Genomic DNA, 15,155 nt, shown 5'->3' with positions numbered 1-15,155 from the left:
TCTGTGACTTGCCATAGAGCTCAAGCTTTTCACCAGAGTCTGCAAGGAGAGAGGATCAGGTGTTGTGCTGATTTTGGGGTGCACACTTGAATGTTGCTCTGCTTTTCCAAACCCTCTGCTGAAATCCCTCATCTCAGCTGAGGCTGGGGGTGACGACTTTTTGCAGTGTTGTTTTTCTGGGTCTTCCTGTCCTTCAGTGTTCAGGACTTTGTTTATCCTCGTGACTACAAGCAATTGCTGAAGAGAGAGAGATGATTGTATTTCCCATTTCCCCCCCTTTTCTGCAGGCTCCCAGCTTTGACTAACTGTTCTTTTAAAAAAAATAAATAGCCCTTGGGAACATGTGGACTGGAAACCAGGATCTCACGGCAGTGAAATGTGCCTGTGTAGCTTATATATGCTTCCTTTAAAATCCTTGTCTTGACTGCTGTTCTTCAGGGCAGATGATGATTTTATCTGCAGATGTCACCCCTGGAATGTTCACAAATTGTGTTCTTGGGTGAATTTTCAAAATAATCCCACAAGCTCGTTTCACTCTACAAAATACTTGACCTTGGTCTGTCATTTCATGCTTTCAGAGTGGAAAGGGAAGGGGTAGCCACTGATCTCTTGTCAGGATTGCTGGGATGGGGGAAGGCTCCGCACTGACATTTCTTTTATAGCCCTGTAGGACTTCTCTGTCACATTTACACTGGGACTGCTTTGCCAGAATCATTGCCCCTCAGACTTGTACTGTTCTCCATCAAGAGCCTGAGCTGCAGTGCTAAGTCATGAAGAGTTCCCATCATGATGCACACTCCCATGCCTGCCTCTCATCATGCATCCCATGCGCATCCTGATTGTCATAGGCCCAGAAATGGGGCAGGGATGTCAAATGCAGTGTCTGGTATGTGGACAGACTGCATGATTTTTCTATTTTCTTATTCCAGAGGAGGCAGCCTAATCTTACTGGCTAAAAAAACAAAACTACAACAGAATCCTCTCCCGGCCACAAAGCAGCATATCCAAGAGATTATTTTTTCCACTTTGTCATCGCTGTTGTAAAAAGCTTATCAACGGGATGTTTGCACTACACTTAGATTACAGGCAGAGTGTTCTAATGGATAGAACTCGCACTTAGGAGGCTTGAATTTTAACTCCATCTCTGCTACTGGCTTGCCACGTGCCTTTGCTAAAACCACTGTGTGACTGTTTTTCTTTCATTATTCAGTCATTAAGGTTATTCCTTTCTAGAGAAAAGCACAGTCTTGCTGCAGATACCAAGTCCAGTGCACTGGGGCTGCCCCACTCTTCATTAAATATTTCTTAGCAGTTCTGCATATGCAAGGTCTTTTGAGAGCTTGCAACCCAGCCCACAACAGAGGGGTTGGAAGCAGATGATCTTCAAGGTCCCTTCCAACCTAAACCATTCTATAGTTCTGAGACATCACAGCTGTCTTCTGGTGTAAGGGAGGTTGTCCCAGGCCTGAAGGAAGTCAGCAAGGAAGTTTTCCTGAAGGCTGTGACAGAATTGTGTTGCTAGATTAAGATCAGACAGTTCTAAGTGGCTATCTCCCTTGGCTTCCCTCCATTCTTCTGACATTGCTGCCTCCAAGGCATGAGTGCTTGATGTGCTTGTGAATCAGCTTCTGAGCCACTGCAGCTTTCAGCATAACGTGTTAAGGTAGAGTGGCTGCAGCCAGGTGAGGATGATAACCAGTACAGTAACCTGACTGAAATTTGTCACCAAACACAGTCATTTGATGACTGAAGGGAGAGCTTCCAGAATGAACGCGTGCCATATAGCATCACATCTATTCTTCTGATGTTGAGTATTGCTTCTGGTACTGCCATTCTTCAAAGCCTTAGTGTCCAGGTCCAGCAGAACTGAATTATTGTTGCTCTATTGGCATAAGATTGTTGTGAACAAGATTTGACGTCAAAAAACCTTTTCAAAAAGAGAACAGATTGACAACTTGAGCTGAACAACCCTGTTCCATGCTACTTCTGAGTCCAGAACTGCCTTGATATTTGGAACAGCTTATGAAGATTGTTGCTTTGAGACAGATCTCCAGCTCCCTTTAGTGTGAATGAGGCTTTGCCAAAGTAACCTTTGGTTTCTGAGGCTTGTTTCAATGGCTGGAGCATCAGTGTCAGCTGGTACAAAAATAAACCGCGCCTTTGAGTCTTGTATGAGACCTAATTGAAAGATACAGAGATGAGTTTTAAGATGAAGATGGAGTATTTTATATATGAGCTTTCAGACTTTTTCTTGTTTTTCTTGACAAGGATAGAAGAGCACCGTCAAAGGCTTCTGAGAAACATTTCTAAAGCACACATCTATCTATCTATCTATCTTCTTTCTTTCTTTCACGCTGTTTTCCCCTATACATGCCTGTCTACTACATATAGACTCATCGCTCTCGTGATTTATATTGCTACTTGACATCTTCAGTAGAAGTGCAGACTTGTAGCATGCACAGCTTGAGATGTGCTTTAGAAAGACCGAACTTGCAATCAAGGATAGAGCAGAGACTTCCACTTTTGCAGCTCTCCTGAGCAACCTATCTCCCCTATGTTTAAATATAGGCTAGTGGGAATTTCGGATAAAGCAGATACTATTAGGGCAGGTTTCTATCACTCCATGCCACCCTACAGCAGAGAGGATGCACAGGGGAGACAGAAGAGAGCTGCATCTTCATGGCTGAGGTATCCACTGGCATGGCTGCTGAGACTGGCAGCAAGGAAGCCGTTCTGACCTGGCTGGGACTATTCAGAATACTGATGTACCTCACTGGAAGGCTGCTGCCTTTGCCATGGTCCTGGCCCTGCATGTTAGAGCCCTTTCCTCAGCTCTGTGTGTGGCCACTTCTCTCCTCAGAGACTACTGTAAACGGGGAGAGCTGCCTAAGTATTGGGAGTCCAGAAAAAATCAAATGAAAACCAGACAGAAGGAAAACAGGAAGTGAAGTGCAACTGCAGGAAGGAGTGGAGCTTGTTTCCAGAGGGGAGCACAGATCACTCTTCAGGGATGGGGACCAGGAAAAGAGGAAAAGTAAAGAGTAAAGAAGTAAGAGTAAGAAGTATAGCAATGGCTGAAGCAGTGTTATTAGGCAGGAGAAGGGCATACGTTCACTTGTGTCATGGAGATTGGATTCACTGCAATGCTGAAATAGCAAAACATTGCTTCCCCACGGCAGGAAAGGAACCACGGCAGCAGCCTCATCAGCACACCCTGCACAAAACAACCGGTACAAAACCTTCTCCAGTTAGCACCATGTTAAAGAACCTGCAAAGATATTTGTCTTCACTTCTTTGGCAGCCTCTTCAGCTCTTAGCAATCCCTATGGAAGAAAAAAAAACCCTAGCTCTAAAAACAAAAACAAAAACTAACCCCCAGCAGACATCACAGGACTGGGATCAAGAGATAACAGCGGAGAATTCCTCTCCTGCATGCAGGTTAATTAAATGACACAGATAACCTTGTGCATGCCCAGGGAAAGTGTGTTTTCTTTCTGAAATCATATCAATCATTTAATTATCCCTCTTCTCACGCTGCCATTATCTAGAGCTAAAGGCTGCACAATTATTTCTTGATTTAAATTTTTAAACTCACCTTTTTTTTCTTTCAAAGTCTGAGTTATCACTCAGTTAGATACACTCCTATGGCTACACGTAGGCACTCCAGCCCAGGTCTGACCTCCCAGCTTATTTTTTCCCAAGTTCTTGCATCCCATTTCTCATCACATTATATGCTAACAACTTCTTAGTGGCGTATGCAGCAAATTAATTGGTGTTTGTCACGCATGGCAAAGTAAGATGCTCAGAGTCACAGGGAGTAGGTCAGTGTCAGAGCCAGGGTTCGTTCCCGAGCTAATGATCTTTTCTCACTGCCTGCTTCTGTCTCACCTTGTTGCCCTCAAGAAACAAAATGGTCTTTAGGAGAGAATGACAGAAGGCTTGGAATGCAACTGGTATCTGGACAAAATAAGTTTAATTAGTATCTCAAATCAAAGGGAGAATAAAATCTCATTGTCTCTGCTCATGTGAATGAATACACTGTGAATACACTGGTATGGGTGTGCAGCAAACAGCACACCATGGGGTTTGGCTGCAGAGGACTGACTTTTATCAACATAAAGTGACTTCTAGGACACCTGAGGGTGTGCAGGGAAGAACTAGATTTGCATCATCTGTGTGGTGCAGGACTGAAAGGCAGGAAACCTCAAGGCAGGGCTGACTGAAGTCATCTGAGCTCTGCTGGATCACGGGACCCTCCTGTGACACGGCAGGTGGAGCTGTGAACGTGTGAAATGTTTTAATGAGCTGGTTGGGAGCCTGGGGCTGCTATGGCAGGATGGGTCTGCAGGATGGGTCTGCAGGACAGGACCATCCACAGTTCTCTGCTCTGTGGGCTGGTTTCTCAGGATACAAGTTCCTAAGTTCCAAAACTTGCATGAAGCTCCAAGTTTGAAAACTTGCAATGCATGACAGAGTCCACTCATCTCTCCTCAGCCCATTCCAGAGCAAGGGACAGCTTGTCCCCCAGGATCTCAGTGCCAAAGGTGCCAAATCTTGCATCACCAAAAGCAGGATGGTGGGAGGCCATGAAGGAGCATTGAGGGAAGCTGGAGTGATGGAGTGAACTTCCTGGGAATTAGGAGGAAATTCTAATTGGCTTTGACTGCAATTTGTGCCTTGACAGCCTGTGTCCCTCGCCAGCTGTTTTTCCTGCACTGAGTGCTCTGCTTGCTCTTGTTCACATTGCATTCCCCCGGAACGCTCTATTTCTTTTCTTATCCAAAGAGTCACCAGCTGGTGTTGTTGATCACCACCCCCAGCAGCAGGTGCAAAGGCCAGCACAGGCTTCACACAACACTCCTTCTCCTTCCCATTCTTTCTTAGCTCTAATGAAAACATTGTCATTTGAAATGAGCAGCTGGGAGTGGCAGCGATTCCAGTCTTTTCATTAAGGTGGTTAGGCAGATCATCTTCTCTATTCTATTCTTGCCCCATAGTCATGGCTCCATGCAGCAGTCTGTAATTCAGGCCTGGCCATGCTGAAGTGGAATATAGCAGCAGCTCTGTGCTCCAATCTTGAGCCTCCTCATATGATCTGCTACTGCCAAGTGTCTCCAGCCACTGCAGGCATGCAGCTGAGCTTTGGAAGGCTTCCTCCCACCATTTGCTGTCCCTGCAATAAGGGCACAAGTCCTTAAGCTACCAACCCTTCCCCACACAGAGCTGTTCAACAGTAGTGACCCCTTCCAGAGAGCTAACCTACCCGAGAACCTGTGTTTTAGAAGAACCATGATGGAAAACTGTCATGTGCCTTATGGAATGTTTATGGAGAACTGCTCCTGCAGTTAAGTAACTTGCTTGTATATACAGCAAATGAGCAGTGGGCTTGGATGCTGTGGGCTAACCACAGCGGAGAACCTTCCTGAAGCGATGGGGAGAGGGCAACCTGTATGTAGAGATCAGAGGATGCTGATCTAGATTGGTCCTACCTAACGTTAGGCACTTAAGACATTTCAACTGGAAATGTAATTGCCCTGAGTTCCTTGTAAAAGCAAGAGGCTGTCAAGGAATGGCTTTACGCTCTGGTGGTGTTTCTTTCTCCACTTACTGGAGAGGGAGCCTAGCATGGGAAGGTTTCTATTTCAGATGCTGAATTTAAGTGGGTGAAGTTGAATGTGACGAAACTGGGCTTTGGAAATCCACCACTGCTTTCAGTGGGAGGCTTAAGGACCTCTTCTATCTGTCTTGTAGAAGGCATCATATTTCCATACAGTGTGTGTGTCTAAGGCAAAGAAGCTGAGTGTTTGACTGCTGCTAGGAGTAGACCACGCTGACCTTGTGAAGCACCGAGGTCTAAATATCCACAGTAAGCACACCTACAACCCACTCCTTCAGCATACAAATGTAACCTGCTTCACATGGCTTTTCCTCTCTCTGATGGATATGCTTTCCTTACCCTTTCCATTTCCATTATATCTATATCAGCATGCATGAGAGAGAGAAAGTGTAAATAGAGTCAGGGCACATGATAAAGAGCAGGGTAATACATTTTTTATTCCCACCAGTTAGGGATGACAGCGTCACATATTTACTGGCAGTGAGTTGTGGATGTTTGCTTCTAACAAATGTAAATCAGTGGTATGATGCTGCTCCGTCCATCACTCAATATTTTCAGACCGTTCTGGAGTTGCTGAGGTTGTACCTGAAGTCACTGACGTTATTAATAGGGGTGGCAGTGATAACAAGATGCTGTGATGCCTTATTTCCCAGTGGGGCTCCGTCCTACACAGTGTCTGCATTTTTCCAGCCCTTAACTTGTCTTTTTGCCCCTCTGGTGTTTGTGACATGACAACCTTCATTGTAAACATCTGAAGAGAAACAATGGTCATTTTCATCACCTCCACTTGGAGCTGCCCGCTTTGTCCTTCAGCCTTCAGAAGGGTCCTAGCAGCCTCTCCTTCTCTTCAGTCTCCTCCTTCAGAGGGCAGGGACAATAAACGGTCCTGCAGTCAGCTTCTCACAGTATTCTTGTGCCTGAGCACAAAAAAAGAAGGTGGAATCTCTCCATTTATGTCCGTATTTTAAAACAACGCTAGAAAAACCCCACCCGAAACAATTACCAGTCTCTACACCTATTCTCCCACTCTCCTTTGTTCCTGCACAGAACTTGTCAGCCTTAGACGAGCTGCAGGCAGGGAGGAGGGGTGAGGGAAGGCTGGGGGCTGGAGCCATTTAAGCTGTCACCAACTCTATCCGTGCATTTAAATCACTGACAGAATTACAGTGCCACATATTGCAGTTCAAAAAACAACCAGCCCCAGAATTCCTATCAATGCAGCGTCCTTCCTCCAGGATAATGTACCTTCTAACTTTAGTATACGGATATACAAAGAGCAGGGCAGACTCGTAGGCTAGATAGTGTAGCAAGGATCTGTACACTGAACTTTCTTTCTGCAGCTGGGTAAATCAAATTCAAACAGCACAAGTCATTTATGCTCTGCTCCTTCTTTCTATTTAAATGGTAACTGCTGGTAAGCACCATAATAGTTAAGGATCTGTCAGCAATTCCAATACAAAGAAGAGCAATCACATCTTTAAGCAGACTCCCAGTGATGGGCTATAGACTATCAAACTTAAATAGATTCTTAAAATCCTAGCCGTTAGGGCAGGAAAATCTTTCAGCACTAATAGTGCATGACTGTTCCCAGCAGTGAAGCCATCATGATAAGTGGTTTAGCCAGCGCTCCTCATCATGCCCTTGTGGCCACCCCCTTCAGGTCAGGTATCCCATCATCTCATCTGTGCCACTTTCAGAACTTGTCCCTTCAAGGCGACTGCAGTCAGGGACCTGTGGTCTGAGGGTTTGTGCTGATGCCTGTCTATCTGTCTGAATAGTTGGGTTTGCCTTACCAGCACTCTGTCTTTGCCTGCAATCACAGTGGCTGATCCTCGCAGAAGGTAAGGGACTGTGGTTAGTGCTGGCTAGCAGAAGTCTCCTTTAACTGTGATTTATAGAGTAATTGCCTGTCTGCAGCACATGGACACACTGTTGGACATGCCTTTGTTCCCCTTCAGTTCCTCCTGAATGCACTATATACTTACCAATATCCTCTCTCCCTGGGTTGCCCTTCTCAGAGACACATTCTTCCATTCCTTGGGAGTCAGATCAAAGCCAGTAGCTCTGATTTTTTGCATGGACTTATGCTGCACCTTTACTGGATTCTCTGCAATTTATTTACATCTCTCTCGTGTTCTCAATACCAGCGTGCACGATACCAGCTCTTCTTGGACAGTCTGCAGCAAATCTATAGGGAATCATGCCATAAACAGAGCATGTGCTGAGTGACCTTTCTATTGCTATATTCCCCTGATTCTCAAGAATCCATTGCAAAAGGAATTCTTGAGATGGAGCTTGGGATGGGAACAGAAAGATGAGGGAAAGTAACTCTCTCATCTTCATTGACAGCCATTGGCAAGGAGGGACAGATCACAGATTCCTGCTAGTTATTGGGTGAGATGTGTAAGGGCTGCTTGATGTGTGCAGAGCTCAGAGCCTTGCTCTGGAGCACATAGCAGCTTTCACTGGTCATCCCACCCAAACTGGCCTCCCCTGGCAGAGGGATAATTACAGGCAGCTCGAGAGGAGGAGCCCTTTGACATGGCTGCCATCATTTCTGGGTGCAAACCACCCCGATGCTGTGCCATAGTGTTGTTCCACTTGGTCTCAACCTTTAAAAGAACCATCATTGGTACTCTCCATAACTGGTGGGATAACTGTTGCTGCAGCAGCAGGTTACATCTCTTTATGCTTGTAGAAAGTAAGGAATACTTCCTACCCTTTCTCTATAGTCTTTTGTGTCTGGCTGCTTTGCTTATTGCTTCTCACTTGACACGTTCTGGTCATTTTTATTTTATTTAGTGAAGGCAATTGTTTTCCAGCAAAGCCATAGCGAGCAGGGGATGACAGGGTTCAAGAGAGAACAGTTCAGAAAGAAATGCATCTCTGCTACAGCATATCCAGATTCCTTTCACCAAAACTGAAAGCTTTCCACAGCCAGTAAAAGCCCACATGAATACCTGTGTGTTTTAGGGACATCTTTAAGCATGAGTTTGTAACTATGAGCTCTGTTTATTTAGGTCCTAGGGCAGCACTATTGTTCCCCAGAAGTCAGAGGTGTTACATGGCACTGATCTCCTGAGTGTGGAAATGCAGCAGGAACCCCTTTGGCATTATTACTCTGCTGGGAATAGCAATTATTCAGCAGACAGAGCCATGAATTTAGCCTGCTGCATCAGCTCCCAGCAAGGCAGAACCTCAGTGCAGTCACCAAACAGGGCTGGAAGTGGCCTTGCATGCTTACAGGTACCCTTTCTAACACAAAGGACATGTAGTAATGCAGTATGGGCTATTTTGCACTCATCCTGCTTTTCCCAACCAGAGAATCTTCATTTCTTACTTCCCAAGGGGTGATTCAACTTGAAGCCATGTCCTTCTGAGCAAAGAGAGACATAGATTTTCCTGCTTTAAAATACTAAGCTGTGCTCACAAGAGAAAGCATTCTCTGTTCCTTGAGCAGGATTGTAATTCTTCTGTGGAGCCTGAGGGCCATGATTAGGAAGCCAGGATTGCTCTGCTCTCAGGGATCCTGCCATTGTCTTTGATTGCATGGTATTAACAGTAAATTATACCCTTTTGGAGACCGCATGTAAAAATAAAATAAAAAAAAGAAGTGTCAGAAGACAGAGAAAATACTGATTCCAGAGGTAGCGGAAACTATGGCTTGGTTCAATTAGAGCCTGGAAAAATAAAAACAAATGAGCTTTTGTGAGGGTGAAATGGGGACTACATAAAGTGGACAGTGTTCCTCCCCATGGACCTATGGCAATTCCAAGTGACCCCACTGCAGGCAATGAAATGGCACCAGTTTAAGTAAGAATCCATCTTTAAGTTATTGAGAAGGAGATACAGAGCATGGATAGCAGGATTATTCTTAAGGTGCTGATGGACCAGAAGCCTGATTAATTGAAAGCACAATATAGGAATGAAAATGGAAGAAGCTGAAGGGTAAGACTGCTGTTAAGACCTCTCAGCTTTCCGATGCCATTTCTACTGAGCAGTGTCACCAGTCTCCAGCTCATTCTCAAGAACCAGCTCTGTCATTCTGTGCTGATGACGATACCATTGCAGTCAGCCAGCCTACAGTTTGACTGGTGAACTGGAATGACAACTAAACTTTGTTTCGCTCCAGTCTCTGGAGGCCTCCATGCAAAAGCCTGGGAGGTGCAAAATGGTAGAATGGTAATCACTAAGACTCTTTAAGCTTGAAGACGCTGAAAGCTGAGTATAGGTAGCCTGGAGAGATAGCAGGCTTGCAGGAAAAAAACAAAACAAAACAAAGCATAAAACAGATGGCTTTTCTTTCATGGATTCGTGGATTTTAAAGCCAGAAGTGTCTATTAGATAGCTGAGGCTGGCTCGTCACATGGCTTAGGCCAAAGAATTTCACCCAAAAATTCAAGCCCATAACTTCTGCCTGAGCTAAAGAGTATATCCTCAGAGCACACATGCTGTGGATGCAATTCAGACCCAACAATTCTATGAATCTATTTATCTTTGCCAGTTAGGGGATGTATGCCTGGCTGTCCCAGCCATGCCTGTTAAGGAGGCTAAATGAAGGTCACTGGGCAAAGACTGAGAAGGAAAAGAGCTTAGCAAAGCTTTGAACAAATATCCAGGACAATGACTGCAATTTAATACTTATCGGTGGACTGTTCTGACTACTGCATGGTGCACTGAAAGATCACAACACCCATTCCCTTGGTTTATTCTATCATTCTTCTTGGAGCATGGTTATATTGGAAGCTCAGCACATGAACACAACAAAAGCCCCACCCTTGCTTAATTTTAATCTTCCTCTCCCAGACTTTACCATTCATAAGAGTTCACCTCTCAGATTCTCAGAATTCGACCTCTCTGACCCAAACAACCATTTTCCCACTCTTGTAAGTTGCCTGGAAGCTCTTTTTCACTTAGACTGATGTAGTTCATCTCTGCAGGGATTACTCAAAATTATGATGTGACATTCTATGAGAGAGCATTCCTTTCTTCTGTGCAGCATCAGCTATTGCTTCAATCCAGGGCAGACTGGCAATTGCATCCTCTTGCCTTGTAAGAGGAACAGGAAAACCCATCTCATAAATATGTGGATGAGAGGCTGGTGGAATTGCAGGAAATCCAGGGTTTTTTTGCCACATAGTGATTTAATTGGCACCTGGAATTAAGTTTTATTGGGATGGATTCAGATGACATTGGATAGGAAGGAGAAATTGTACATGGCTGCTTCTACGGCATCAGTAGGGCCGGCTGGTGATGTTAACTGATATACAGGAACAGCTGAAACATTGCTAACTGTCTATCACAGAGTGCTTTTTGCCATGGGTTTTGCTTATCGCACACAGTGTGCAGCAGCGCCTGGAGCAGCCCCAGCCTTTACACTGCACGGTACTATTGACATTGCGAGTGATTTATAACAAAGCCAAACATGACACAGAAATAGGGTGGGGAAATTTATTAAGGGATATAATAAACATATGTATAATAATAATAAATAAATAAATAATATTATATAATATCGTAAAATAAACTATATAAATAATACTCCCGAGGCATCACTAGGGCTGGCTGGTGATGTGCCGGGCCCGACGTGTTACCCGGGAGCGGCTCCGGCCCTGGGCTGGCCCTCGCCGCCTGGACCGGCTCGTGCGGCGTCTTCGGGGCTGGCTGCCGGTCTCTGCAGCCCGACGATGGAGAGGCGAGCGGCTTCGAGTCCGGGCCCGCGCTGGATGTCTGGATGGGCTTCCGTCGGCTGTTCTGGAAGCCCTGGAGGACCCTGGTGCTGCCGGTGTGGTGAAGCTGCAGCTCTGAGCACCTGGGCTTGCTGTCTGCCTGCTCCCAAGGTGTCTCTGGGGCCGGCTCAGAGATTCTGGGGCCCAGTGCCGCAATGGAGAGCGGCTTCTTGTCTGGGCCCGCAGTCCCTGCCTGCACCTGAGGTTGTATCCCAGTGCAGGGCAGCTCCTCGAGGACCGAGAGGTCCCCTGGCTGGCAGAGTCTGAGCTGCTGCTCTCAGCAATTGGGGCAGCATTATGGGTTCTTCTACGGTGTCTTCTGGACTCATTAAAGGTGTTTTCATCCCTCTGTAGATGTGGCATGCCTCTCCTGCAGTCCGTCCTGCGCTGGATGGACAGGCCGCTGCTCTCAGGCACACAAGACTGGATAGCTGGCTCCGATGATGCCTGTCTGGTGGTGATGGAGCTGCTGCTCTCTGTTGTCAAAGAGCTTTCGGTTGCCTGCAGTCCGTGCTCGCTGGTGGTGTCGGAGCTGCTGCTCTCGGGTGTCAGGGAGCTCTGAGATGGCTGCAGTCCCTGCTGGCTGGTGGTGCTGAGGCCAGCAAGAGCTGAGCTGGTGCTGGAGGCTGTAAGGGAACGCAGGAAGGTGAGCAGGATGGAATTCCAGCCATGGGGTGGAACTGGCTCCCGTTTATCCCGGGATGGAGGGATTTGAGCAGGGCCGCTCTGCGCAGCCGCTGCCAGGCCTGGCCTGGCCCCAGCCCAGCAGCACACGGCTGTTTGCCTCTTACAGGTGTCCTCTCCAGCACAGGCATTGCACTCCCATTCGGTTCTGCTATCACTCAGGTAGGAGCAACGGCGGTGTGTGCCTCGTGCAGCACAGTAGCTGCAGAGGAGCAGCTGCCAGGGCCTGTGGAAAGCAACGGGTTGTGGCCGTGAGGACAAAGTGCCGTGAGCCAGGGAGTGCCCGGCACAGCTCTGGTGCTCAGTCTGCGCTCCCCCAGCCCGTGGTGAGGCTGCAATGCCACGTGGAGCCCCAGAGGGCAGCTGAGAACACTCACCCCTCTCCTGACCGCAATCTGCCATAGGGGTAAAGGCAGTTTCTGGCATGGCACCGTCGATACCAAACTGCCAGTGCTTCGTAGGCGTTGTTGTCGTCCCATTCTTCAACACTGACAGAGAAGGGAGGGAATGTGATGAGCGCTCACTGACCCAGAACTAAAACTAACCCATAAAATCCATCCCCATCCACCTTATCCCTGCTTCCAGCTTCCCAGTGACACTGAGGCCCATGTTAATGGCTGCCAAGGGCCAGACCTTGCAGGGCAGTCCTTGGGCAGGCACAGCTCTTGTGCCCTCACATCTCAAGAGCTGGATGAAAGACACCAACCTGTCTGGGATATGGATCCCCACAGTCAGCAAGTCTCGAAGAAACATCATTATGTCTCTGCAGTGGGGGCACTGGAAGTTGAGAATCCCAGAGCTCAGGGCCATTCTCTGCAGCAGAAACACAAGCAGTGTGGGTGTGAGCCAGGCCTGGTGCTGCTGAGCGCCTGTGATGCCCGCGGGGAGAGGGGAGGGCTCCTACCTGGATGCAGGCCCGGTGGAACCAGGCGTGCTGGCAAGCTGGGCATGACATGGTGCTGTACGACCTGCTGTCACCTACAGGCTCCATGCAGATGACACAGGTCGTGTCCGGCTCCGGTGCTGCCTGCACTGCCTGCTGTGGGCTGTGCTCCCTGCAGAAGGACCTGGGGGAAGATGGAAGGGATGGGCGAGGTTAGAAAGGCTGCCAGGAGGGCAGAGGAATGGGAAGGAGCCCCAGGCCTTGGCTCTGGCTCTGTCAGGCTGCTGGGAGGTGTCACAGCGCGTTCCTTGCTGCTTTGGCTGGTGCTGACAGCAGGGTTAGAGGCCCACAGGACACACCTGGCAGCTCTTACCTAAACTCCCCCAAGTATTGGGTGACACACTGGCCCTCGTAGGCGCAGGGGAGATGGAAGCTCCTCTCACATCCCGGCTCTGCGCAGGTGATGCTGGCCCCCAAACTGCCACAGACGAAGCAGAACTGGAAAGAGCAGAGCAGCCCCATCAGCTGCAGGCTCAGGGCCTACGCAGTGGGCCCCTCACCTCTGGGCAGGGCTTAGGATGCGGGCAGGGCTGGGTGGCACTCTGCAGAGCTGCCTTGTGAACAGGGCTGGTCTGCAAGAGCAGGGATTTCTCCTGGAGCTGGGAGGAGGGGCTGGGATTGCTTTCTGGGGACCAGGCTGAGCTCTACTGGCACCAAGCTCCCTGTTCCGGTCCAGTGCTCACCGTCTGCTTTGCCTCCATCACTGTGCGTATCAGGTCTTCAAAGCAAAAACGTGCCTCATGATTATCTTGCGCGTTTTCACAAAGACCGCTGGCAAATCTCTGTACAGGAGGAAAGAGCACGGTCGAGTTAGGGCAGAAAGGAGGGAATCACTGATGGGAGGAAGGTGGCAGGAGACTCAAGGGAACTCACCGCACAAAATTCATGGTAATACAGTCTACGAATCCTCTTTCTGCGGCCAAGGATGTCCGAGTCTTCATCCTGTAGGCCACAGAGCACGCATGCTGGAGAGGAGAGAGCAACAGCAGTGAGCGCCTTGCAGGGCCAGGTGCCCCCGGGGGCTGTCCCAGGGGCTGCTCTGTGCCGGCTGTGCCAGCTGAGGGGCAGGGCCGCAGGCCGTGGATGCAGGGATACTTGGCTCTCACCTGGCTCTCCCAAGCCGCGCGTCGACCTCAACCAAGTGCAGAGTGTCTGTCCCATCACTGCTGGGCTTCGTCCTCTGCGTGCCAACCTATGGAGAAGCGGGACGAGGCTGAGCCTTCCTCCCTGCTCACCTCACCGGTTCGCACTGAGCTCAGCCTGTGCCCCACAGCCTCAGCTCTGATCCACAGCCAATGTGTCACAATGGCTGTTCCGTGCCACCCTCTGTGATGCCATCACACCTCACGGGGCTGAGGTCATCCAAGAATTGCATCAGAATTGAACGGCCATTGTGACATGTTGGCTGTGGAGCAGAGCTGAGGCTGTGGGGCTCAGGCCGAGCTCAGTGCGAACCGGTGAGGTGAGCAGGGAGGAAGGGGCTCAGCCTCGTCCCGCTTCTCCATAGGTTGGCACGCAGAGGACGAAGCCCAGCAGTGATGGGACAGACACTCTGCACTTGGTTGCGGTCGACACGCACACAGGAGGCTGCTGGCTCGGGAGAGCCAGGTGAGAGCCAAGTATCCCTGCATCCACAGCCTGCGGCCCTGCCCCTCAGCTGGCACAGCCGGCACAGAGCAGCCCCTGGGACAGCCCCCGGGGGCACCTGGCCCTGCAAGGCGCTCACTGCTGTTACTCTCTCCTCTCCAGTATGCGTGCTCTGTGGCCTACAGGATGAAGACTCAGACATCCTTGGCCGCAGAAAGAGGATTCGTAGACTGTATTACCATGAATTTTGTGCGGTGAGTTCCCTTGAGTCTCCTGCCACCTTCCTCCCATCAGTGATTCCCTCCTTTCTGCCCTAACTCGACCGTGCTCTTTCCTCCTGTACAGAGATTTGCCAGCGGTCTTTGTGAAAACGCGCAAGATAATCATGAGGCACGTTTTTGCTTTGAAGACCTGATACGCACAGTGTGGGAGGCAAAGCAGACGGTGAGCACTGGACCGGAACAGGGAGCTTGGTGCCAGTAGAGCTCAGCCTGGTCCCCAGAAAGCAATCCCAGTCCCTCCTCCCAGCTCCAGGAGAAATCCCTGCTCTTGCAGACCAGCCCTGTTCACAAGGCAGCTCTGCAGAGTGCCACCC

At 48.9% G+C, this 15,155-nt stretch overlaps 2 protein-coding genes and 1 long non-coding RNA gene across 3 annotated transcripts in view; 1 reads left to right on the top strand and 2 right to left on the bottom strand.

Annotated features, from left to right (window-relative positions):
• Positions 1 to 15,155, top strand: part of LOC146752983 (uncharacterized) — a 41,854-nt gene that overhangs the window by 12,489 nt on the left and 14,210 nt on the right. The gene's annotated exons all lie outside the window — the stretch shown is intronic.
• Positions 11,154 to 12,454, bottom strand: LOC146752986 (uncharacterized). Its single transcript, XM_085531199.1, has 2 exons — positions 12,138 to 12,454; positions 11,154 to 11,972 (listed from the first exon to the last, which is right to left on the bottom strand). Exons 1-2 carry the CDS (start codon positions 12,430 to 12,432, stop codon positions 11,173 to 11,175), a joined length of 1,095 nt encoding a protein of 364 aa, XP_085387325.1. The 5' UTR covers positions 12,433 to 12,454; the 3' UTR covers positions 11,154 to 11,172.
• On the bottom strand, positions 12,663 to 14,192 carry LOC146752985 (E3 ubiquitin-protein ligase PHF7-like). Its single transcript, XM_085531203.1, has 5 exons — positions 14,080 to 14,192; positions 13,847 to 13,938; positions 13,657 to 13,755; positions 12,935 to 13,411; positions 12,663 to 12,843 (listed from the first exon to the last, which is right to left on the bottom strand). The coding sequence occupies exons 1-4, from the start codon at positions 14,132 to 14,134 to the stop codon at positions 13,283 to 13,285; spliced, it is 375 nt and encodes a 124-aa protein (XP_085387329.1). The 5' UTR covers positions 14,135 to 14,192; the 3' UTR covers positions 12,663 to 12,843; positions 12,935 to 13,282.

This window comes from Coturnix japonica, unplaced genomic scaffold (assembly GCF_054131305.1).
Source record: "Coturnix japonica strain WE unplaced genomic scaffold, WE-NBRP24 Scf040, whole genome shotgun sequence".
Classification (NCBI taxonomy): domain Eukaryota; kingdom Metazoa; phylum Chordata; class Aves; order Galliformes; family Phasianidae; genus Coturnix; species Coturnix japonica.
This window is presented reverse-complemented; position numbering and strand designations above follow the sequence as displayed.